The sequence below is a fragment of the Mus musculus genome, chromosome 13, assembly GCF_000001635.26.
Source record: "Mus musculus strain C57BL/6J chromosome 13, GRCm38.p6 C57BL/6J".
Classification (NCBI taxonomy): Eukaryota; Metazoa; Chordata; class Mammalia; order Rodentia; family Muridae; genus Mus; species Mus musculus.
In genome coordinates, this window is record NC_000079.6 from 89,966,402 (window position 1) to 89,992,927 (window position 26,526).

The window sequence follows — 26,526 nt, forward strand, 5'->3', positions numbered from 1 at the left end:
ATAGTATTTAAACACAAAGAGGGTTTTGTTTGTTTGTTTGTTTTCCTGCAGAAGTCTAGCATGCTGGTGTCTCCCATTACAAATGGAGACTCCCAAGTGAGCTTGTAGGCTGAATTTAAAGCTTATTAGAGGAATTCCTGGAAGAAGGTTAGTGACATCTATTGTTGGCTCTATCTCTAGAGACATTCCAGAACCATTGCTGGTAAAGTTTAGAAACTGTTGCTGATCCATTTTCCTTGCCTCAGGCTAGCGTCAGGGCAGCTTCTGAGGCCTGCACTTGACCAGTTATTGGAAACAAGAAATTTAGGACTAGTCTCTTGAATTGCCAATCTGAAGCCCGGCATGGAGTCAGCTTAGCCTGTCTCAAGCCCATCTCCACATTTATGTCTTTTTGTTGTGGTTTTGTGATGTACCGAATTAAGCTATAGCCATGTGTGATCATGGTTTTGGAATTATCCATTGGAATATGGTGGATTCATCAGAAAAGAATATCTGCCCTTCCTCCAGAATCAATCCAGCCAATAGTGTGTCAGGAAAGGGCAAAGACACCTTGGTTCTTCACTGATCTCTGATAAGTATTTACAGGCTCTGTGTTTTACAGGCCCATTTTAGGGATCCATTGTCAATACAGGATCATGATCACATTGCTTATTTCCCAATGATAAGATGACACACTATAGCCTTTCTCCAAATCCTAGACCTCTTACATTTTCCCTTTCCTTAACTCTGCATTGTTCCCAGAGCATCAGAGTGGGTGCTATAAAATGTCATGATTAGGGCTGATCAGTAGGTTGTCACTTCTTCCTAGCACCTTAACCAGCCACTTGTCTCTGTATTAACCACTGTTCATTGTGAAGAATTTTCTGATCAAGACTGAACATCTGTGTATAAGTATAAATGAGTACTATTTGGAAGACATTTTGTGGCTGTGTCAATTTAGCTGAATATGAGTAGATTGATCACATGTAGAGCATAATAGCACCTTGATCATGGATTTTGGCTTAGCTGATAATACCAGTCATGAGTTTCCACTTGTGCAATGGGCATCCAAACCCAGCAGACAAGGATCGGTTGTCCTCATAATATTTGTGCCACTATTTTACCAGTAGGTACATTTTGTCTGGCAGGTTAGAGCTATAGGTTATAGGATTCTCAGTTAGGCAAGAACATTGATGCTTTTTCTCCTTTGGCCATTTGCATTGAAGTTTCTGGGACTATGGAAGCTAGCTAATAGGGTGAAATCTTCCAGGCTGTCCTTAAAATCAGAGGTCTGCTTATCTCTGCTTTCTTAGTGCATGCATCCCCAAGCCCAGTATTGTCCATGTTTTAAAATTAAACTGGACATTCAGAATTTTGAGTAACTAAGAAATATAAAATTTATATTCTTAAAAAATATTTATGCTCATTTCAAATATACACATGTATTAGGAATCTGTTTCCACCCATTAAAACTTTTGTGCAAGACGATTGAAAGAATTATCATCTTCCAATAATTTCAAGGTTTTCCTTTTTTCCATTACCCCAGAGCATGTGAAAATAGTTACATACTTAATTCCCTCATACAATGCAGTGTAAACTTTTCATATACTTAAATAATTCTGCTCCATAATTAAATCATCTCTGGATTATCTAAAACACCTAATCCAGTATAAATCTTATATAAGCAGTTGTTAATTGTTGGTAGACAGTTTTAAAAAGTAGTTCTGATCTGCAGTTAGTTATGTGTCTAGGTGAAGACACTGGCTAGCGAGCATCAACTGAGTAGACAGGAGGCTACAAGCAGATGATGTGTGCATGAACAGCACAGAGTTTGATCTCTGAGAGGTACCCTACACTTAATCCTCTCAAGATACAAAGGGACAGAGGTACAAGTCATCAGACATCATCTTTTTCAGTGTCACAAACATATGGTTTAGGAAGAAAGAGCAATGACATTAATGGAGAAGCTGAGCCATGAATGAGATATAAGGATATGTTGAGGCCTGGAGCCAATGCCTTCTTTCAGTGCATTCATATACATTACTCGAGAAATAATACCAAAGGAAAACTGGAATATACAGTTTACTTCATGAAAGAAAGCATCCATTTATAACTTTTAATTTCATTCAGATTATTGATTTAAATTACACAACAGTATGGTAATAGTATGGCCATTACCATAGCTTGAATAGTGATATGACGAACTTACCATAAGCTCCACTTTGTTTCAATACTCTTCAAAACATCCTTTATCCATCTCCTTATAAAATCTCAACTGTCACTAGCTTTACTGTCTTCTAGCCTTCCTTTGTTTTATTATAGGCTTGGATTTGTCACTTTGGGTTCACATTGTGTCTTTCATCTGGCCACCCTACTTGTGACCCTTCTCATCCACACACCACACATTCAGATCTGTCTCTAGAGCCTGCTGATATCCCTCCTTCACACATCCCTGGCTACAGCTTTAAGTTGCAGCTAGCACTGTATCAATGCTGGTGGGCTGGCAGCATTCCAGAACTTCACTATGGGTAACCTCTCTATCCTTTTGATCTTAAATGTGTCTTATAAGTGACAATGATGAATTGGCTTGAGGGACCAGATGTGCTGTTTGTGGTGGAGTTTCCTATGCTGTTTGTGGTAGAGATCCCTGTCACAATAACAGAGAGGTGAGAGTTTTATATGTGGCATAATTGCACTTCAGCCGATTTAGAGATTGCTCCTGTGGTCACCCAGCCTTTGTTTCAGCTTAGTTAGAGTCTGAGGTTTATAGGGTCAATTAAGATGTTAAGCTTCCCTTTCCTAGGACCATCTCATAAATGAACTACACTTTGTGTTCTTCCATTAGAATTGGGGCAAGGGAGAATGGGATAGGGGGTTTCCAGGAGAAGGGAAAACCAAGAAAGGTGATAACATTTGAAATGTAAATAAAGAAAATATCCAATAAAAAGAAAAGAAAAAGAGTTGGGGCCTGAACCCAGGGGTTCAGACATGGGAGGCAGTAGTCTTCTACTAACTAGAGCTCTGGATTTGGGTATCCTTACGTTGTTTTAACTACAACTCAGTGTGTTATGCATTTAATATGCAGTGCTGTCTACACTCAGGTTTAAACAAGAGTACTTAGATCTAATCGACTAAATATTACCTTATATCAAAAGCTCCACAAAGACTTGGCAGCTTTTTTTTTCTTTCTTTTTCACAATAATAAAAATTTATTCTATAACTACAGAATAAGCAATAAATGAAACTTTTTGATATAGACATCATGAGGAGTATATTGAAAAGAAATATGTGAGTCTTTGATTTTAAAAATATGGCTATCACAAAATATGAAAGTAAAAATTTTGTATTAGCGATACTTTTAAAAGAAAAAAGAAAACTGAATTTGTAGTTTAGCGATAAAGCATTTACTGGGTTTTAAAAAGACCTGTATTACAAAAAGAGAAATATTTAATATACCTCAATTCAAAATATTAGTCTAATATAACATAAAATTGTATTAAGGAAGCATTTTCTATCTTTTGTATAATAAGTTATACTACAAGACTGAAAGAACAAGTAGCATACTTATAGTATATCACAATGTATAGAAAGCCGAAGTTCATGCTCAATAGTTCTATGGGCCTAGCTGCTACCTTACTGAATAATAAAATTCTGGACAGGTCTCTAGCCTAATACATAGGACCTGTAGGAATCCAGCTTTCTCTTGAATGCTTTATTTCCCTTCTTATCATCATACCCACTCCAAGTTTCACTTTGCCTGTTACATCTTAGCAGTCTTTCTGGTTTAAATACTATCTTTATGGGTTGATATACTTCTGAATCTTACTGAGAATTCCACAAAAATTTGGATGCTTGTTCCCAAAATGGCCATTTGTTTAATGGCTAGAGTTTAAATTGTACCTTTTACCTTTCTTCTAAAACAATAAAGAAAGAAAGAAAAAAACCAAAAAACAACACAACAACAACTTATTAATGATGCAAACAGATGGCTCCCTGAGTATAAACACTTGTCACTTAGCCTGTATATCTGAGCTCAATTACAGAAACCTACACTGTGAAAAGTGACTCCCCTAATTTGTCCTCCTCTGATCTCCAGGAAAGGAGGGTATTTTTCTAGACACATACACACACATGCACACACAAATACAAACACACACAGACACACAGAAATAAACAAATAAATATAAAAAAGTAAAGGTATTTAGGAGTTCTAAAGTCTATATCTACGATGGAAACTTATGTAAGTTATTTATATGGATAACAATATTATGGATCCTAATTACTTTTTTATCGATATCTTAATTTTTTTCTTGGATATTTTCTTTATTTACATTTCAAATGTTTTCCCCTTTCCAGGTATCCCCTTTGGAAACCCCTTACCCTATCCCCCCTACTCCTGCCTCTATGAGGATGGTCCCTCATTTACCACTCCCATCCTCCCACTCTGGCATTCCCCTACACTGGGGCATTGAACACCCTAAGGCCAGAGGGCCTCTCCTCCCATTGATGTCCAACAAGGCCATTCTCTGCTACATATGCAGCTGGAGCCATGAGTCCCTGGAACTGTACTCTTTGGATGGTTGTTTAGTCCCTGGGAGCTCTGGAGGTACTGATTAGTTCATATTGTTGTTCCTCCTATGAGACTGTAAGCTCCTTCAGCTCCTGTGGTCCTTTCTCTAGCTCCTCCATTGGAGACCCTGTGCTCAGTCCAATGGACGGCTGTGAGCATCCACTTCTGTAATTATCAGGCACTAGCAGAGCCTCTCAGGGGACAGATATACCCGGCTTCTGTCGGCAAGCATTTGTTGGCATCCACAATAGGGCTGGGTTTGGTAACTATATATGGGATGGATCTCCAGGTAAGTCAGTCTCTGGATGGTCTTTGCTTCAGTCTCTGCTTCACACTTTGTTTGTATCTCTTCCCATGGGTATTTTGTTCCCCCTTCTAAGAAGGACCAAAGTATCCATACTTTGTTCTTCCTTCTTGAAGTACATTTGGTCTGTAATGTTTATCTTGTGTATTCTGAACTTCTGGGCTAATATCCACTTATCAGTGAGTGCATACCATGTGTGTTCTTTTGTGATTGGGTCATTTCAATCAGGATAATTTCTAGTCCCAACCATTTGCCTAGGAATTTCATGAATTCATTTGTTTTAATAGCTGAATAGTATCCATTGTGTAAATGTACCACGTTTTTTGTATCAATTACTCTGTGACAGGAAAATTTCTTCTCTGGTTCAATCTATTTGGAGTTCTGTAGTCCTCTTGTATGTTTATGGGCATCTCTTTCTTTAGGTTACGAAGTGTTCTATAATTTTTTTGAAGATATTAACTGGCCCTTTAAATTGGGAATCTTCACTCTCTTCTATACCTATTATGCTTTGGTTTCCTCTTCTCCTTCTGTCCTGGATTTCCTGGATGTTTGGGGTTAGGAGCTTCTTGAATTTTGCATTTTCTTTGACTGTCGTGTCAATGTTTTCTATGGTATCTTCTGCAACTGAGATTCTCTCTTCTATCTCTTATATTCTGTTGGTAATGCTTGTGTCTATGATTCCTGATCTCTTTCCTAGGCTTTCTATCTCCAGGGATGTCTCCCTTTGTGATTTCTTTATAGTATCTATTTCCATTTTTAGATCCTATATCATTTTGTTTTTGTTTTTGTTTTTGTTTTTTTTTTTAAGTTCCGTCACCTGTTTGGTTGTGTTTTCCTGTAATTCTTTGATTTTTGTGTTTCCTCTTTAAGGTCTTATACCTGTTTACTTGTGCTCTCTTGAATTTCCTTAAGAGACTTATATTTATGTCCTTCTTAAGTCTTCTATCGTCAGCATGAGATATGATTTTAAATCAGAGTCTTGCTTTTCTGGTATGTTGGGGTAGCCAGTACTAGGTGTGGTGGGAGAACTGGGTTTGTTGATGCCAAGTGGCCTTGGTTTCTGTTGCTTATGTTCTTGTCCTTGCCTTTCGCCATCTAGTTATCTCTGTTGTTAGGTGGACTTGCTGGCTTGTCCCTCCAGAAGCATCTGTGTCAGTATTCCTGAAAGACCAGTTCCCTCAAGGAGGAATTTAGGTATGGAGAGCTGTGGTACAGGGTCAGCTATGGGGTGCAGACAGAAACCAGAAGGATTCTGTTCATACCTGATCCTGTGTCCTGATGACTCTGGGAGCGTCCCTCTTGGGTCAGGAATTTGAAGAGATGAGGTGGTCTTACCTGCTTGTCTGTACTCCTAGGAGCTCTCTCCTGGAGGTCTTTGTGTATGTAGGTCTGTGGCACAGTATCAGTACCGGGCCATAATATGACTTGTATCTCTATTTTTTTGTGGCTTTAACAGCAAAGGGCAGGTAAGATGTCAGGATGATATAGAGGGAAGACAGTAGTCTAAAAGCCAGCAGGAGGGGCCTGGAGCAGAACTTTCTTTCAGAGTTCTTTGGAAGATCCACTCTGGAAATACTTTGATTTTTAGATCCTCAGGACCTTGAGAAAATGATTTTCTACTGCTTTAATAGCAGCTTATTACAATTTGTTAGGAGTTGTAGCTAAATATATATATGCAGATACATGTATTATTTTATACATAATCCCAAATAGAGATCCATCACCTAAACACTCTCAGAATTACACATTATTAATTCAATTGGAGATTTTAATAAAAGATCATTTATGCAGTGTTTGTACAATGCATGCTTATTAATCATATCAACTAACATTTGTCTTAAGTCAATTCCAGAACACCCCTCTTATTATAATGGCAAAAGAACATATTAAAATACCCTCTAAATTTCTGAAGGTTGCCTTGTATTTTCTGAAGTTAAATATTCTCATTGCTTTAATCTATACTTTGAAATTTCATTATTTTGTGATCTTCCTCTCATATCCAGTACACATCTACTTAACATGGGAAATACAATAACTCTGTCATTGGAAAATGTTCATCTTCTGTAGGAAATTCCTTCTTTCATCCTTTTACTCAGGAAGTTGAAACCATCAGAAACAGTATTTTCTTTTTTTTTTTTTTTTCCATTTTTTATTAGGTATTTAACTCATTTACATTTCCAATGCTATACCAAAAGTCCCCCATATCCACCCACCCCCACTCCCCTGCCCACCCACTCCCCCTTTTTGGCCCTGGTATTCCCCTGTACTGGGGCATATAAAGTTTGCAAGTCCAATGGGCCTCTCTTTCCAGTGATGGCCGACTAGGCCATCTTTTGATATATATGCAGCTAGAGTCAAGAGCTCCGGGGTACTGGTTAGCTCATAATGTTGTTCCACCTATAGGGTTGCAGATCCCTTTAGCTCCTTGGCTACTTTCTCTAGCTCCTCCATTGGGAGCCCTATGATCCATCCATTAGCTGACTGTGAGCATCCACTTCTGTGTTTGCTGGGCCCCGGCATAGTCTCACAAGAGACAGCTACATCTGCGTCCTTTCAATAAAATCTTGCTAGTGTATGCAATGGTGTCAGCGTTTGGATGCTGATTATGGGGTGGATCCCTGGCTATGGCTATGGCAGTCTCTACATGGTCCATCCTTTCATCTCAGCTCCAAACTCCGTCTCTGTAACTCCTTCCATGGGTGTTTTGTTCCCAAATCTAAGGAGGGGCATAGTGTCCACACTTCAGTCTTCATTCTCCTTGAGTTTCATGTGTTTAGCAAATTATATCTTATATCTTGGGTATCCTAGGTTTGAGGCTAATATCCACTTATCAGTGAATACATATTGTGTGAGTTTCTTTGTGAATGTGTTACCTCACTCAGGATGATGCCCTCCAGGTCCATCCATTTGGCTAGGAATTTCATAAATTCATTCTTTTTAATAGCTGAGTAGTACTCCATTGTGTAGATGTACCACATTTTCTGTATCCATTCCTCTGTTGAGGGGCATCTAGGTTCTTTCCAGCTTCTGGCTATTATAAATAAGGCTGCTATGAACATAGTGGAGCATGTGTCCTTCTTACCTGTTGGGGCATCTTCTGGATATATGCCCAGGAGAGGTATTGCTGGATCCTCCGGTAGTACTATGTCCAGTTTTCTGAGGAACCGCCAGACTGATTTCCAGAGTGGTTGTACAAGCCTGCACTCCCACCAACAATGGAGGAGTGTTCCTCTTTCTCCACATCCTCGCCAGCATCTGCTGTCACCTGAATTTTTGATCTTAGCCATTCTGACTGGTGTGAGGTGGAATCTCAGGGTTGTTTTGATTTGCATTTCCCTGATGATTAAGGATGTTGAACATTTTTTCAAGTGCTTCTCTGCCATTCGGTATTCCTCAGGTGAGAATTCTTTGTTCAGTTCTGAGCCCCATTTTTTAATGGGGTTATTTGATTTTCTGAAGTCCACCTTCTTGAGTTCTTTATATATGTTGGATATTAGTCCCCTATCTGATTTAGGATAGGTAAAGATCCTTTCCCAATCTGTTGGTGGTCTTTTTGTCTTATTGACGGTGTCTTTTGCCTTGCAGAAACTTTGGAGTTTCATTAGGTCCCATTTGTCGATTCTCGATCTTACAGCACAAGCCATTGCTGTTCTGTTCAGGAATTTTTCCCCTGTGCCCATATCTTCAAGGCTTTTCCCCACTTTCTCCTCTATAAGTTTCAGTGTCTCTGGTTTTATGTGAAGTTCCTTGATCCACTTAGATTTGACCTTAGTACAAGGAGATAAGTATGGATCGATTCACATTCTTCTACACGATAACAACCAGTTGTGCCAGCACCAATTGTTGAAAATGCTGTCTTTCTTCCACTGGATGGTTTTAGCTCCCTTGTCGAAGATCAAGTGACCATAGGTGTGTGGGTTCATTTCTAGAAACAGTATTTTCTTACATAGGGTTCTAACTCTGATACTTATTGAAAACTGATCCTAGACCTTTTAAGTTTAAAAATGTTATAGTATGTTTTAGCTAGTAAATAGAGATTAGAACTGAAAAAGGGTCATCTTCTGATCAAGACACAGATACTGTAGTCAGGAACACTCAACACTAGTGGTCATCACCCCAGATATGCATGAAAATGAGCCTGCTCAATAGTCAGCATGGATAAAGATGGGGATCCTGTGGCCTTGCTACTCAGACAGATTCCATAGAGATTAATTGCTTCAGCTCTAGAACTTCTGATGACCATCCCAAGATCCAATAGACAGTTTCAATTCAACAGTCACACAGATACCCTAGGTTAAATTAAAGGAGTTACAAGATCAAAACCAAAGCCAACCCAAAACTGTGGTTGTGGGACTTGTGGTGGGTGGGGTGGAACACTGACAGGGATGGGAGAGGAGTAAGAGGATGTGGGGAAAGAGTAATAAGAACATATCATGAATGAAATTGTCAAATAACAAAGTCAATCCAAGAAAAGAAGAAAAAATAGCCTTTACATAAAATTAAGTAGTAGTTATTATTTATCTAATAACAGGCCTTGAAGAAAATAAAAACAAAATGAAATATTATCTCAGTGTATTAGTCAGGGTTCTCTACACTCTCTATATAGTAAGCTTACAATGATCAGCTGTAAAAGGGAAGTCCAAGGATCTAGTAGTTGCTCAGTCCCACAAGGCTAGTTGATTCCAAACAGATGTGCTGTCAAGTAAAGGCTAGCAGGCAAAGAAGAGTGAATCTTCCTTCTTTCAATGTCCTTATGTAGCTCTCCAGCAAATGGTGTGCACCAGATTAAAAGTGTGTATCACCATGCCTGGAACTTGTACTTGTTTTGTCCCATGCTGACCTTGAACTCAGAGATCTCCTTGTCTTAGTCTCTTGAGATTCTTAGCCACTATGCCTCAAGCTCTCCATACCAAGATCCAGTTCAGAAACTTGTATCTCCCAGCCTCAAGATCTGGATCACAGCTGAGCCTTCCAATTCTGGATTTTAGTTCATTCCATATATAGTCAATTTGACAACAAGGAATAGTCATTACACTGGGTGGGCTTCCTCTGAGCTTCTAAAGAGACTGGCTGAATGACTAGATCTCTATCACCCTGGAAAGACCCTTGGCTCAGGAAAAAAAAAAAAAAAAGTGTGGTGGCCAGTCCTAAGTCACAGATTGGACTGCAAATAATCACTGAACATTCCAAGGCTCAGAAAAAAGAAACAAATACAGCTCTGTTAACTCCTAGAATGTTGTTTGCTGACTCATGACTAAGATGCAATTAGCCCATATCCATGTTTCTGGTGCATGATGATAAGTTTTCCACTATAAAAACAAACAAACACAATAAACCAAATCAAAAGAACAAAACCTACTAAACGTGGAGCTGGAGATGTACCTCAGTGATTAAATGGTTGAGGGCACTCTGCTGCTCAGGCAGAGTACCATGTTTGGTTCTCAGTGCCCACACTGCAGCTAACAAGCATCCTCAGCTTCCCTTGTAGGAAATGCATTGATGTTATCTTTAGCCCCCATTGGTCCTTATATGCATATAAACAAATATGAAATAAACTGTTAAAAAAGAAAAGCAGGTACTGTCAAACATGTTTCAAAAGTATTTGGAACATTTTTCCTTGTCAGCCATGTGTAAGAGGTCAATTTTCTCTATACCTTTCCCAGTACTTGATACAATATGTATTTCTTGAAATAGTACCAGATTTTAGTTTAGGAAATTTATATTTCTCTAATTACTAAGAATGTTTGACGGCCTTTCATTTAGTTATCCAGCAATTAGCTAGTTCTGAATCTTCTTCAATGAAATGCCAATTCCAGTCTTTTACTACATTACATTAGGTTCCTCATTTTCGTCTTAGTTACAGGATACTTTATTAAGGAAACAAATTTCTTGTCAGGTATATGACTTGCATTTACTTACTAGTTTCCTTTTGAGGTACAAAATTTGTGTGATAAAATATAATCTATCATTGTCTGGTGTGTATTTTGCTTTTGATATTTTAGATAATGGATAAGAACTTCATTTGGGCTCATGATCTACTTCAGATGGTTTTGTTATTTACTGTTGAGTAAATATTTAAGTTAATTTACTTTTCTAATACATATAAAATGTTCAAATAAAATGAATTAAAACCAAAAATCAAATTAACCTTTCTCTGTTATATCTTCCTGGTAGCTTTGCTAATGATCAGCTGAACAGAAACAAATGTTTGTTCACTGACATTTCTGTTTGATTCAATTAATAGTCATCTTATACTAAAACTACACTTGTCTTGATTTTTAGTTCTTAGTTTTTTTTGGGGGGGAGGTTGTGTGGTTTTTATTTATTTACATTACAAATGATGTTCCCCTTTCCAGTCTCCCCTCTGAAAATCCCCCCATCCTACCACCCCTCCACCCCCACTTTGCCTCTATGATGGTGCTCCAACTCTCATGCACACACTTGCACCTCACACCTCTGGCATCCCTCTATGCTGGGGCACGAAGCCTCCACAGGACCAAGGACCTCCCCTCCTATTGATGCCAGAAAAGTCAATCTTCTGCTACAAATGTACCCATGGACTCATCCATGTACTCTTTGGTTGGTGGTTTTGTCCCTAGGAGCTCAGGTGGTCGAGTTAGTTGATATTGTTCTTTCTATAGGGTTACAACCCCCTTCAGCTCCTTCATTCCTTCCCCTAACTCTTCCATTCCGGTCCCCAGGCTCAATCCTATGATTGGCTGTGAGAATCTGCATCTGTCTTAGTCAGATGCTGGCAGAGACTCTTAGGGGACAGCCATACCAGGCTCCTGTCTGAAAGTACTTCCTAGCATCAGCAATAGTGTTGGGGTTTGATGTCTGTAGATGGGACTGATACCAAGGTGGGGTGGACTCTGGATGGTCTTTCCTTCAGTCTCTGCTCCATTTTTTTTTTTTGTCCCTGTGTTTCCTTTAGATAGTTCTGGGTTAAAAATTTGGAGATGGGTGGGTGGCCCCATCTCTCAACTAAAGCCATGCCTATCTTTTGGGGATGGTCTCTTCAGGTTCTATCTCCCCTCTGATGTTTCTTGTTTTAAGGAATATTTTGACAACTATATCTCAGTGTGAATTTTAAGATGAGCATGAGAGTTTCTACCAAAATACAAACAGTGATTCTGTAAAGGATGTGTTGAAACTAAAATCTGATATAACTGGCTGGCTTTAACTTAGCAAAATAGAAATTTCCAATAATTAAATTCAGGTGTTTTATATTTATTTAATAAGTCTTTTATCATATTTATTAGGTTTTAATATAGGCATGCTGGATTGTTTGTTTATTATTGGACAATGTTGGGATTGGATCTGGGCCTCACACATGCCAAGACAATGTTTATCAGTAGGGATTTATTCCCAGCCCTAATCTTCTTAGCACAACTAGCCATTTTCTTCATTTCTTTGGTTGACTGAAAATTTACAAAAAAACTGACTGAGTTTGTGTATCAATATCACACCTTAACATCAGGTCCATTCATTGATTGGCTCTATTTTAATAGAGTTTCTTATCCAATAATATCATATCAACTAAGTGATAGTTTTCATTCCTGACCTGTTGGATGCATTTTATTTGTTCTCTCAAACACCCATGCTGGCTGCAACTGGCAATACAAGGTTGACTAACTTACTGACAAATGACAACAGTCATCATTTGTTTCTAGCTACTGAAGGCAGTGTTCCTCTGCAATTCACCCCTACCTAGAAAAAAGGAATGAACCTCAGCCAATCTGCTTTCACCAAGTTGAGGAAGCTCATTTATATTCCTGTTTTGTTGAGTCTCTTTTACATTAACATTTCCAAGTGTTTTTACATAGATAGATAGATCATTATATGTTATATTAGTGTATTCGCAATATAATGTAAATTGATGAAATTTAAGATGCAAACAATTTTGTCATCAGAAAGATAAAATTGGGTTGTTCATGATGTATATTTCCTGTTTCTAGTTACATTTTCCTAGTATTTTAATTACAGTTTTTGTATCTATGGTCATGGTAGACATTACAATTTCTCCTATTATATTCTATAATTCTATAATTACCAGCTTTGTGGTACTCTATATTTACCACCTGATATTCTATGATTACCAACTGTCACATGCTGGTAAATTATGGAATCTTTGCTTGATGAAATCTGTCATTGCTCTTTATTGTATCTCTGTTTTAAGGCTACTCAGAGTGTTACAATTACTTTATTGGACAAACTTTGTCAAATGCATCAAAGTGATAAGAAGTGTTTAATACACCCAGTAATTTAATATATATTGATCCATATATTTCATGTTTTCATGATTTAATTTTTCCTGTAATTCATATTAATATTTGTGATTATTTTATCTCAGCCTGATAGACTTCTCTTGGTGTTCATGATAAGACAGGCTGCCAATGAATGTCTTGTTTTATAAGTACTACTTAATTTTAAAATTATCATACACAGTGTTAGGTATAGTAATAGCATTTTCAAATAGCATGCTATGGTGGATTCTCCATCGCCTGAGACTTCAGTTTCCTCTCTGTCTTTCTGGGTTTATTTTTTATTTTTTTGTACTTTTCCACAACACCTCTCTTGTTCTCTTCTTTAATATAATGTTATACACACACACACACACACACACACACACACACACACATACACACATATATACACACTAGAATTTAAGTCAAAAATAAAGAATGAATTTTGAAAGGTAGAGAAAAGTGGGTGGAGCTGGAAAGTATTCCAAGAAGCATGACTCAAAATAATAAGAACCATGTGTTTGCTCTCATATAGCATCCCAGTGTGTGGTGTACATATGTATGTGCATAAGGGGGTATAAGTATATGGTGTATATATGCATGTATATAAGTGGGTGTAAGTGTGGGGTAAGCTTAAGAAACCGAAAAGAATGGATCAATTCGCATTCTTCTACATGCTAACTGCCAGTTGAGCCAGCACCATTTGTTGAAGATGCTGTCTTCTTTCCACTGGATGGTTTTAGCTCCTTTGTGACTATAGGTGTGACAGTTCATTTCTGAGTCTTCAATTGTATTCCATTGATCAACCTGTTACTGTACCAGTACCATACAGTTTTTATCACAATTGCTCTGTAGAACAGCTTGAAGTTGGGGATGGTGATTCCACCAGAGGTTCTTTTATTGTTAAGAATAGTTTTTGCTCTAGATGGTCCATCCTTTTGTCTCAGCTCCAAACTTTGTCTTTGTAACTCCTTCCATGGGTGTTTTGTTCCCAATTCTAAGAAGGGGCAAAGTGTCCACACTTTGCTCTTCATTCTTCTTGAGTTTCATGTACTTTGTGTCTTGTATCTTGGGTATTCTAAGTTTCTGGGCTAATATCCACTTATCAGTGAGTAAATATCATGTGAGTTGTTTTGTGATTGGGTTGCCTCACTCAGGATGATGCCCTCCAGGTCAATCCATTTGCCTAGGAATTTCATAAATTCATTCTTTTTAATAGCTGAGTAGTACTCCATTGTGTAAATGTACCACATTTTCTATATTCATTCCTCTGTTGAGGGGCATCTGGGTTCTTTCCAGCTTCTGGCTATTATAAATAAGGCTGCTATGAACATAGTAGAGCATGTGTCTTTCTTACCAGTTGGAACATCTTCTGGATATATGCCCAGGAAAGGTATTGCGGGATCCTCCGGTAGTACTATGTCCAGTTTTCTGAGGAACCACCAGACTGATTTCCAAAGTGGTTGTACAAGCTTGCAATCACACCAGCAATGGAGGAGTGTTCCTCTTTCTCCACATCCTCGCCAGCATCTGCTACCATATCTGGGGATCCATCCCATAAGCAGCCGCCAAATGTAGACACCATTGCATACACTAGCAAGATTTTGCTGAAAGGACCCTGATATAGCTGTCTCTTGTGAGAATATGCCGGGGCCTAGCAAACACAGAAGTGGATGCTCACAGTCACATTGGATGGATCACACAGCCCCCAATGGAGAAGCTAGAGAAAGTATCCAAGGAGCTAAAGTGATCTGCAACCCTATAGGTGGAACAACAATATGAACTAACCAGTACCCCCTGGAGCTCGTGTCTCTAGCTGCATATATATCATATCTAGCCGGCCATCAGTGGAAAGAGAGGCCCATTGGTCGTGCAAACTTTATATGCCTCAGTACAGGAAAATGCCAGGGCCAAGAAGTGGGAGTGGATGGGTAGGGGAGTTGGGGGGAGGGTATGGAGGACTTTTGGGATAGCATTGGAAATGTAAATGGGAAAAATACCTAATAAAAAAATTTTTAAAAAAGAATAGTTTTTGCTATCCTAGGTTTTTTGTTCTTCCAGATGTATTGGCAAATTGCCCTTTCTTAACTCTGTGAAGAACTGAGCTGGAATGTTGATGGGGATTGAATTGAGTCTGTATATTACTTTACGAAGCTCAGGTCTAAGTGAATCAAGGAACTCCACATAAAAACAGAGACACTAAAACTCATAGAGGAGAAAGTGGAGAAGAGCCTCGAAGATATGGGCATAGGGGAAAGATTCCTGAACAGAACAGCAATGGCTTGTGTTGTAAGATCAAGAATTGAAAAATGGGACCTCATAAAATTGCAAAGCTTCTGTAAGGCAAAGGGCACTGTCAGTAAGACAAACAGCAACCAACAGATTGGGAAAAGATCTTTACCAATCCTAAATCAGATAGGGGGCTAATAACCAACATATATATATATGTATATGTATGTATGTATGTTTGTATATATGTGTATATGTATCTCAGGATGTTGCACCCCAGAAAACCAAATAACCCTATTAAAAATGGGGCACAGAGCTATAGAAATAATTCTCAACTGAGGAATACCAAATGGCTGAGAAGCACCTAAAAAATGTTCAACATCCTTAATCAACAGGGAAATGCAAATCAAAATAACCCTGAGATTCCACCTTACACCAGTCAGAATGGCTAAGATCAGGTGACAGCAGATGCTGGTGAGGATGTGGAGAAAGAGGAACACTCCTCCATTGCTGGTAGGACTGTAAGTTGGTACAACCACTTTGTAAATCAGTTTTGGTGGTTCCTCAGAAAATTGGACATAGTTCTACTGGAAGATCTAGCAATACCAATCCTGGTCATATACCCAGAAGAAGTTGCAACTTGTAATAAGGACACATGCTCCACTATGTTCATAACAGCCTTATTTATAATAGCCAGAAGCTGAAAGAACACAAATGTCCCTCAACAGAGAAATGGATACAGAAAATGTAGTACATTGACACAATGGAGTACTACTCAGCTATTAAAAACAATGGATTTATGAAATTCTTAGACAAATGGATGGATCTGGAGCGCATCATCCTGAGTGAGGTAACTGAATCACAAAAGAATACACATGATGTGCACTCACTGATAAGTGGATATTAGCCCTGAAACTCAGAATCCTTCTTAGAAGGTGGAACAAAATACCCATGGAAGGAGTTGCAGAGACATAGTTTGGAGCAGAGACTGAAGGAAGGACCATCCAGAGACTGCTGCACTTGGAGATCCATCCCATAAACAACCTCAGACACTATGGCAGATGCAAACAAAAGCTTGCTGACAGCCTGATATAGCTGCCTTCCTGAGAGACTCAGCTAGTATGTGGCAAATACAGAAGTGGATGTTCACAGTCATCCATTTGACAGAGCTCAGGATCCCCAATGAAGGAGCTGGAGAAAGTACCCAAGGTGTTGAAGGGGTTTGCAGCCCTATAGGAGGAACATCAATATGAACTAATCAGTACCCCCAGAGCTCCTTGGGACTAAACCACCAATCAAAGAAGACACATGGTGGGACTTGTAGCTCTAGGTCATATGTAGCAGAGGATGGCCTAGTCAGTCATCAATGGGAGGAGAGGCCCTAGGTCCTGTGAAGGTTCTATGTCCCAGTATAGGGGAATGCCAGGGCCAGGTATGGGAGTGGGTAGGTTGGGGACCGGGGGAGGGGATAGGGGATTTTCAGAGGGGAAACTAGGAAAGGGGATTACATTTAAAGTGTAAGTAAAGAAAATATCTAATAATAATAATAAAGAAACCGAAAAGAAATGAAGTTTTGCATTTTTTTTCATGTCGAAAGGCACATTACAGTATATAAAATTATAAACCTACATTTTTCTATTTATTTTCAAAATTCTGTTAATAGCATTCCTTTTTGTTCTGGTTTCTATCTGCCCAGTGATTCAGAGAACTTAACAATGCTGGAGGTCCTGGATGCTAGCAGGTGCTGGGATGGGCAGTGGCAATCAGAATAATCTCTCGGAAATGGCCTTCAGTGTGATTATGTGTCTTTTTTTTTTAAATTAGTTATTTTCTTCATGTACATTTCCAATGCTATCCCAAAAGTCCCCCACGCCCTCCCCCCAATCTGCCCCCCCCCCACTCCCACTTCTTGGCCCTGGTGTGCCCCTGTACTTAGGCATATAAAGTTTGCAAGACCAATGGGCCTCTCTTTCTAATGATGGCCGACTAGGCAATCTTCTGATACATATGCAGCTAGAGACACGAGCTCAGGGGATACTGGTTAGTTCATATTGTTGTTCCACCTATAGGGTTGCAGATCCCTTGAGCTCTTGGGTACTTTCTCTAACTCTTACATTGGGGGCCCTGTGTTCCATCCAATAGCTGACTGTGAGCATCCACTTCTGTGTTTGCTAGGCCTCTCTCTTGTGATTATGTGTCTTAATATAAATCTGTCATATAAATGGCCATTATTTGACTTAGGGCTTAGGTTTTTAGATACTTACTAACTTTGAAAAGACTTTAAATATCTTGGCTACTACTTGAAGCATATTCATAGTTCCCATGTTCTTCTCTTCATGAATTTATATGGACTTTTTATCAGTCAATCTGAAGTTATCCTAAAGGCCTCTGAGGTTCCATTACTCTTCTTTGGTGTTTTTGGTTTTGTTCTCATACAGTAAAAACTCTCTTAGTTATGGTCAAGGCCACTGTGTCACCTGTTCAGCTGCTCTTATGGACCTGGCATTCTAGCTATTACACTCTACAACTCCACAATTCCAATATTGTACTTCATCTCTTTGCTAAGAATCTTTGCATATTAACATATTATCAGGCTCATTTTTAATTCTTTAAGTATGTTTTCTTAAAATATTTTAATTGTGCTTTGAAGTTTTTTTCTACTATATTTAACATCTGGAGGAAATCTGCAAGCTTCTATTGACCCTTTTCTCACTCTCCCTGACTGGGTATGGATCATGGTTTCCTGTCTTTTGCATGTCTGGTTTTGCTGAAAACTCACTTATTCACTGCTACCAAGATCATTAATTGAAGCAAGAAATGCCACCAGATGGGAATCTCAACCTCTGGGAAGATCAATTGAGCCTTTTTGGTCCCATGCAAATTAGGTACCAATCCTTCTAGCCTGCCAGATCCCATGAGAATCCCCACACTAAGTTCACAAAAGGGGCACAGAGGAAAAATGACAGTCCTGGGTAAAAAAGTTGCAGATGGCCAGTTCCTACCACATTTATTAGCCCTGCTAGTATAAACAGCATTTGTGTTCCTGCTTGTCCTTCATGGATGTTCTGAAATGTTTGTTTCATCAATTTTAAATTCACAGTTGTTTTGAAAGGAAAGAAGATGCTGGCCTTTTTAAACTATCTATACTTAGAGACATTTAAAACACAATTTCTTTGTTTCTTCGGGAACACACAAGAAATGAAATAGTTTTCTAGGGATACATATAACACAATCTTACACTATGGAAGCAGGGGCAAAATCACTGTGAGTATGGAAAGACAAGTACATCCACCAGGAGACCGCACTGCCTTCAAAGACAGAGAAGCTGTACCCATAGGCCAACACAAAATGTTTTCCTACACAATGCATGAAGAATAACACCAGATGCCATGTCAAGGTTAATAGAGAAATCTTACAGGTGGTGAGCGATAATTGTTTTTCCTCCCTTGGCCTCTAGATAAAGAGCTACAGACAACTAATGAAGGGTAAGAGAGGGTGAACAAGTATCCACTCCCACAAGGGGATAAGCCATTAACTGACAATACCAAGTGGTCATCCCTAAAACAAATATAGGCAACAGTAAATGGACTCACAAGATTCTATATCATAATATGACACAATATACCTATATGTTTAACAACAGTAATTTTAAATAGAGGCTATGAATTTGGCTGTAAGAAATACAGAAATACTGTGAATACACTGCACATACATGAAATTAGAAAGATATTTTAAAAATACTGTAAAGAAATTACCAAGCAGAGCAGGAATGCCATTAGAAACATGTACATCTTAATTTCCTCCCTGAGTTACATATCATGAAGTCTTATTTGCTCAATCTCATGATGAACACAGTCTCTAGAGCAAACACCTAACATGGGATGTCTCTAGGAACTAAGTGTCCTCAGTGTTCCCTGGTAATGGCTAACTTTTCATTATTAGGAATTTGCCAGTGTTTTATATTTCAACCAGAGGTGACAAAAGTAGCTAATTTATTGTTTGAGTAGACAATTTAAAAATATCTTTTATGTGTTCAAGGATAACTTACTGATCCTTTCTAGGACTCCATTCGAACTGGAAAAGGACTGACTTGAACTAGAGGAAGTACAATTATAGGATATCTCTCTTTCTGATGCATATAATGTTGGTACTGGCAATAATGCCTACACGTACCTCTCCTGTATCACTAAGAAACAACCCAAACTGTCTTTTCAGTATGGTGGTAGGTTTTGATAAATTAAGTTTTCTATGTAGAATTCATAAATAAACATATCTATGATGAGGATTCTGGATAAGATTAAGAGCATATGTGTAGTTCCAAAGAGGTTATGAGTAATCTATTTGGCAGTACATGTTGCTCTCCCCTGTGTGAGAGGAGATTCACTGTTAAACGGCACAAGGTCTTTGACAACTTAGAAATTTAAGACTGTGTTCTATTTTTAAAAAACAACTGTATCAGTATTCATCAACTGTGTGGCATAGTCATTCATTGATTTTCAAAAAGGCTATTCTATAACCACACTTCCTTTCAGGAAGCCTAGCAACTAAGTAGAAACCCAAATGATTGACAGTAATTATACAGGGACGTTCCTGTTTGTTAAGGAGCAGGAGTAATTAAACTAATGTGCTGAATCTTGGGCAAATAATTATGCAGAGAAATGGATAGAAAGCTTCTTTATTTGTTTATAATATCTGTGCTTTTTAAATCTGCACTGAAAGAAAGGCAAAGCACAGTAGGAAAGTATTTTTGTATCTGATCTTTTAGCAAAGCTAATTCAAATATTCTGCAATGGTAAGTAATGTCAATTTCCAATTAAAAATGATGATTATTCAAATATTATTAATTGTTTATTAAAGCTAAATATTCTTTCACATAATTCCTTATATCATGGCTAACAAGGAGTAATTATACATATGACTTAAATGTTTCATTAGAAAGAGGGAATCTCTATAACATAAATCTAGCCTTCTAGTAAATACTTCTTTGTGATACCTAAAAACTTTTAACTGGTTAAGATTATTATATACCTATATAATTAAATATGTGTTCATATAAACCTTTACTGTTACAATGTAAATGCAGTTATGAAATAATATTAAAGTATTCATAATGAAAAACTGCCCGTTGAATTATATCTGATACTTGGGCACTTAATAATTTTCTATTGCTTTGTGAGGTTCTATTCTTTATGAAACTAAACTATGGTGTTTTCTCAATTTGAATACCAAAAAAAACAAACAAAAAAAAACCAAAAACCGGTCTCCTGTAGAGAAGGGTATTTCACAGTATTTATAATCCAAACCACCTTTTAGGTTCCAAGTGAAGAACAAAAAAAGAAAGAAACAAACAAACAAATAAACAAGAAAAACAAAAATAAAAAAGTGCTTCAAACTGAAGCACTTTTTATAAAAAAAATATGAAAGTCTATGAGATATAAAAAATGAGTTAGGGGCTGGAGAGATGGCTCAGCAGTGGGGAACACTGTCTATTCTCCAAGAGGACTCAGGTTTAGTTCCAATAATCCATCTGGCAACTCATAACTGTCTGTAATCCAGCTACAAGTGATTTTATACACTCACACAGACTTGCATGAGGTAAAACACCAATGCACGTAAAATAAATATCATTTAAAAATCATTTAGATGAGGATGAAAGTGGCCTGGTTATTTCTTGCTATAACCTAAGGCTTCCTTAAAATGATTTTAGCTATTTTAGCTGTTGGAATCTTCATCTGAAACAAAGCAAAAATTTTACCATCCATAGGGCCATAGGACGCACTCGTATTAAAAAAAAAAAAGTCATTAATGCTGTTTTAACCTACCTCAAAACTCTGAACATCAACACATCGTAAAAGCAAAACTTCCTACAGAAAAACATTAATTGTATTGTCTACAACATTTGGCGATACTTGGAAATTCATTTAGCTGTACCCATGAGGTTTATGATCTGCTTATTGTATGCAATGCTGAGAACTGAAGTCTAGGCCTTATACACACTGGACACTCTACCACTGAGTTCTATCTCCTGGCCCCCAAGGTCTTCATGCTATAAGCATGACACAGCCTATTAAACTGGCCTATTTACCAAGAATAAGTCTGCAATAGCCCTAACAACAGAGGAAATTTTTAAGCTTTGGATAATAAAAACAAGGAAAATTATTTTACTCATTAAATTATTCCACACACATTTCTTTCAAACTACAGATCCTACTTCTAGATAAATGGATAATAGTAACCACGTTTCAGGTTGGAGTGGCACACACTTTTAGTCCAAGCACTAAGGGGGCAGACGCAAGAGGATTTCTGTGAATTTGAGGTCAGCCTGGTCTACCTAGGGAGTTCCAGGACAGTCAGGCTACAAAGAGATGCTATGTCTCAAATAAATTAAATAAGTAAATAAACAAATGAAGGAGTAGATAACGAAATTGATCAATCTTTCCTGGAATAGATGGTTGAATCACTGAATCAATAGATTGTCACCTCAGTAAACCACAGCCATCACAAAAGAATAGGGCAGTCATGCAATGACTTTATGAAGGCAGCACACCTGAGCCAGGCAGATCTACATCAAAGCCACATGCTTTTTTATATCGCAGGGAACCAAGATGCTAGAAGACATTCAGGAAGAAGAAGCAACTCAGACTCACGCCCACAATCATAACACACACATTTCAAGACCAGCATTGAACTGATGTAGCTTGCAGCATGGATAAGCTGCCTGCAGGCTGGGAGACACCTCACTGCAGAGACGTGGAGTCTACAAAGTCCCCGTAGCTAACACGCAATGCTTCTTCTCAGACCTGTGCACTGAGGTTTGCGATTCCAAATCAAGAGCTTCAAATCTGAGATGCAGTTTTATTAAGACCAAATAATCAGAAAATAAAAAAGAACCAGAGGCTTGTATATCAACTATATATTTGAGTGAGAATTAGATCAATGACACATAAAATAAAAGAATAATAATAAACAGAGAAGAGAAATTTTGCTAAATATAATGGTACAACTATATTCAAGCTTTGGTAAAAATAGGTTTAACACATAAAGGTCCTAGTCTCATGTATATACACTTAATGATATATTTCTGATCAATAATTTTTATCCCCATGTGTGCTGGTGAGATATGCTATTTAGACTGAAGAACAAAATCAATGTCCACAGCAGTTATTAAAAATTTTGACAAAAACCACATGATCATCTTGTTAGATGCGGAGAAAGCATTTGACAAAATCCAACACCCATTCATGATAAAAATCTTGGAAAGATCAGGAATTCGAGGCCCATACCTAAACATGATAAAAGCAATCTACAGCAAACCAGTAGCCAACATCAAAGTAAACGGTGAGAAGCTGGAAGCAATCCCACTAAAATCAGGGACTAGACAAGGCTGCCCACTTTCTCCCTACCTATTCAACATTGTACTTGAAGTCCTAGCCAGAGCAATTTGACAACAAAAGGAAATCAAGGGGATACAAATTGGAAAGGAAGAAGTCAAAATATCACTTTTTGCAGATGATATGATAGTATATATAAGTGACCCTAAAAATTCCACCAGAGAACTCCTAAACCTGATAAACAGCTTCTGTGAATTAGCTGGATATAAAATAAACTCAAACAAGTCAATGGCCTTTCTCTACACAAAGAATAAACAGGCTGAGAAAGAAATTAGGGAAACAACACCCTTCTCAATAGTCACAAATAATATAAAATACCTTGGCGTGACTCTAACTAAGGCAGTGAAAGATCTGTATGATAAGAACTTCAAGTCTCTGAAGAAAGAAATTAAAGAAGATCTCAGAAGATGGAAAGATCTCCCATGGTCATGGATTGGCAGGATCAATATAGTAAAAATGGCTATCTTGCCAAAAGCAATCTACAGATTCAATGCAATCCCCATCAAAAATCCAACTCAATTCTTTGAAGCCATATATATATGTATATATATATGTATATGTATGTATGTGTGTGTGTGTGTGTGTATATATATATATATATATATATATATATATATATATAAAACAAAACCAATCTAAGCAGGCTGTATTTATATATTTGTGCGTACATATAACTACACATAGTAGATAGATGTATGCAAAAATAATTGGGCAAAAGGTTATCAATCTGGGAGCAAGGTTTCTCATGGAAGAAGTTGTAGGGAGGCAATGTGGGAAGGCGTGGAGAGTGGAAAATTGTTTAAATAGGGAAAATGTAAAGAAAATATTTCCTGGACGTGAGAAAAAGTCTCACATTTGAAAGTGCATTTTGCATGACTGTGTGATCTTTTAAATAAAATTTGATGTATCACTTCACTTGTTTAATAAGCCTCTTTTCTAAAACTGGTTTTATATGGGGTTTAGGCAAAACTTTCTCAGTGTTATAGGAGTTCAGGGCTTGCCTACTTCTACTGCTCCCATATATTACTATGCACTTATACTGCCTCTACATAACCCTAGAAAATAACTCATAGGGTTAAATACCTGCTAGGACATGGTTCACAGGCCTGCAGGTGTCTAACAAATTATAAACCAAGATGCTTTTCCCTTCGGGGTTTTATCCCTTTTTCAAAGTTATTTGTTTTTTGAATATAATTTTTAATACAATATATTCTAATCAGGGGTTCCCTTCCTCTATCTCATCCCTTTCACTCTATGCATTCAAATGTAGCTTTCATCCCCACTTCCGAAACAAGCAAGCAAAGGAAAACAAAGAAAGTAAAACAACAACAACCACATGAAAACAAAGAAAATACACAGGCACACAAAGACACACACAAACTCAAATAAAACCAATAAAAACACAAGATCTGAAACCGTAACGCACTAGCAAAAAGCCAGTAAGATAAAAACTGCTTGAAAACAGTGCAACTAGACATCTTTTCTCTCTGCGCCCTTTCACTCCATAGCAAGCTCTTCTCTAAAGCGTAAGAACAGGTTCAGCCTCCCCCTGCTTCAGCTATAGCCCCAGCTCCATGAGCTCACTGAGTTGAAGTTCTGATTCTGAGCTGGTGATATTTAACATAAGATGCATCTGCCTTCTTATTCATGCATTCTCATTTAACAGTCAAGGTCCATCTAGTTAACTTGCGTGTGTGTGTGTGTGTGTGTGTGTGTGTGTGTGTGTGTGTGTGTGTATTTGCTTGTGTGCCTTGTTATTACTAACTGCTACAGTCTACTATAAATTTTAATATTAATGTAATATTTTAAAAGTTTTAGGGTAAAAATTCTTTAGGGCAAAATTTTTTATCAATTTCATGGAAAATTTTTTTCATACGTGTTTTCAATTTGGTTTCTTATGACAGTGATAAGCCCATGTGACACATGAACCCAGAGTAGGTCCAGCCTCTCACCTGCAGCCTGCACAGGGGCTCCACTTTCTTCATCGGTGCTTCCATCATAAAGCCCATGCTCCTCAGGTGTTTTGTCAGAACACGGATTTTCCCTGGAAATAGAGAAAGGTGGACCAGGAAATCCTCGATTCATTCTTGCTGACAAGCTCATTTACCAGTAAGAAAATATAGAAAAACATTTCTAGAAAAAAAAAGTTCTGCTCAGACAGAGGTGAGTGAACTAGATGAGATGAATTAAAGCCTAAATCCCTTAAGAGGAAGAGGCTTTTAGTTGGTAAGCTGAACTGTGGCTAATGTTCACCATTAATTACTGAATTAGTCTATCCCGTTTTACTAGTCGATTTAAAGAAGTGTATATCTTAAGCTTTAGAGATATAAAAAATGAAATTCTCTATTATAATTCATCCTGGAATGTTATAATGCTCAAGGGAATTTCATTTGCTTTAATATCCCAAAAGAGAGGAAGAATGCAAACTAATAAAAGTTGTAGACACTAGCTGTGTACATGCTATGAATAAACAACTATTTTATTTAACTATTTAAACACTATTCCACCTAGTTATCTCAGTGGGCCAGTGCTCAGCATTGTAATGATTTGAATGCAGTTCTAAATTTTATTAAATTGACCCCAAAATGAGGCACAGAGAGCTTATATCAATGTTTAGTACCACATCCAAGTAGCACTCTGTACCAGACTTGGAAAAAGCTCAAATTAAATTTACTTTCTTTATACTATGTTATGCAAAAACCTCTACTTCATTTTAGAGCCAAGGCAAAAGAATCTAATCTGTATGAGTTAATGACTAAAAACATTTGAAATTACCCAAACCTATACTACCCACTCGTAACTTATAATTCCCCCTCCCTAGGAATCAAGTGTACACATACTTTTAGAAAGGGGAAAACAACAACAACAACTTGACAAAGATAGGATAAAATAACATATTTCCTCAGACAACATAAACGCACCACAGGATTTAGCATTCACTAGCTGGAGCTAAAGTTAGCACTGCTTAGATGATAAGATTACAGATCTGCAACAACTTGTAGCCTTGGAGGAGGTGAAAGGTTTTGTTAACTGATAGAATTTCTTTCTTCATAATGTCTAAAAATTAAATATAATAAATAAATAAATAAATGTCTAAGAATCAAATGAATAAGTTGTATGCTATGACTGTATGTTGTACGTTAAAGGAAACCATGAGAGGACATTGAGAAATTGTGTAAAGAACATACTCATTCAAGCTAGAATGGCTAAACGACTACCAAAAAAAAAATAAATAAATGCACATTACTAAAAGTTGATACCTAATGTTGCAAGTCTGCAAAGGCATTCTACTGAGAGCTACTCCTCTCCTCCCCAGCAGCAAAAGGATGCTACCTTTCAGGTTTGGTACTCTCCTCCAGCTGCTGGACTTCATTTAGCAATTTATGCAAGCTCCGGATCTTTGTTTTCTTCTCATTCAGCACCAAGATAAATCTTTGATACAAATCAGCCTCCAAGGCTTCTTTGGCACTCACACATTTCTCAAATCTAGAAGTATAAAGAAGTAAACAATCATATAAAGTTTATGATGAAAGAAGTATATATCTTAAGCTTTGGAGATGTAAAAAAAATGAAATTCTCTATTATAATTAATCCTGGAATGTTATAATGCTCAAGGGAATTTCATTTGCTTTAATATCCCAACAGAGAGGAAGAATGCAAACTAATAAAAGTTGTAGACACTAGTCGTGTACATGCTATGAATAAACAACTATTTTATAAATTTAAACACATTTATTTCGTTGAAAGTATTCTTCTAAATATAGTCAAATTCTGCTGAATTTTTCCTTTACTAGTTTGATTATTCTA

The 26,526-nt window shown here is 37.6% G+C and overlaps 1 protein-coding gene across 4 annotated transcripts in view; it reads right to left on the reverse strand.

Moving 5' to 3' along the window:
- The window catches only part of Xrcc4 (X-ray repair complementing defective repair in Chinese hamster cells 4), a 240,695-nt gene that overhangs the window by 117,488 nt on the left and 96,681 nt on the right, over positions 1–26,526 (reverse strand). For all 4 annotated transcript variants that reach the window (NM_028012.4, XM_006517041.4, XM_006517043.4 and 1 more), the window contains exons 5-6: positions 26,053–26,205; positions 24,672–24,763 (exon numbers count right to left, since the gene is read on the reverse strand). In NM_028012.4, the coding sequence (NP_082288.1) occupies positions 24,672–24,763; positions 26,053–26,205 (245 nt within the window). The remainder of the gene's footprint in view (positions 1–24,671; positions 24,764–26,052; positions 26,206–26,526) is intronic.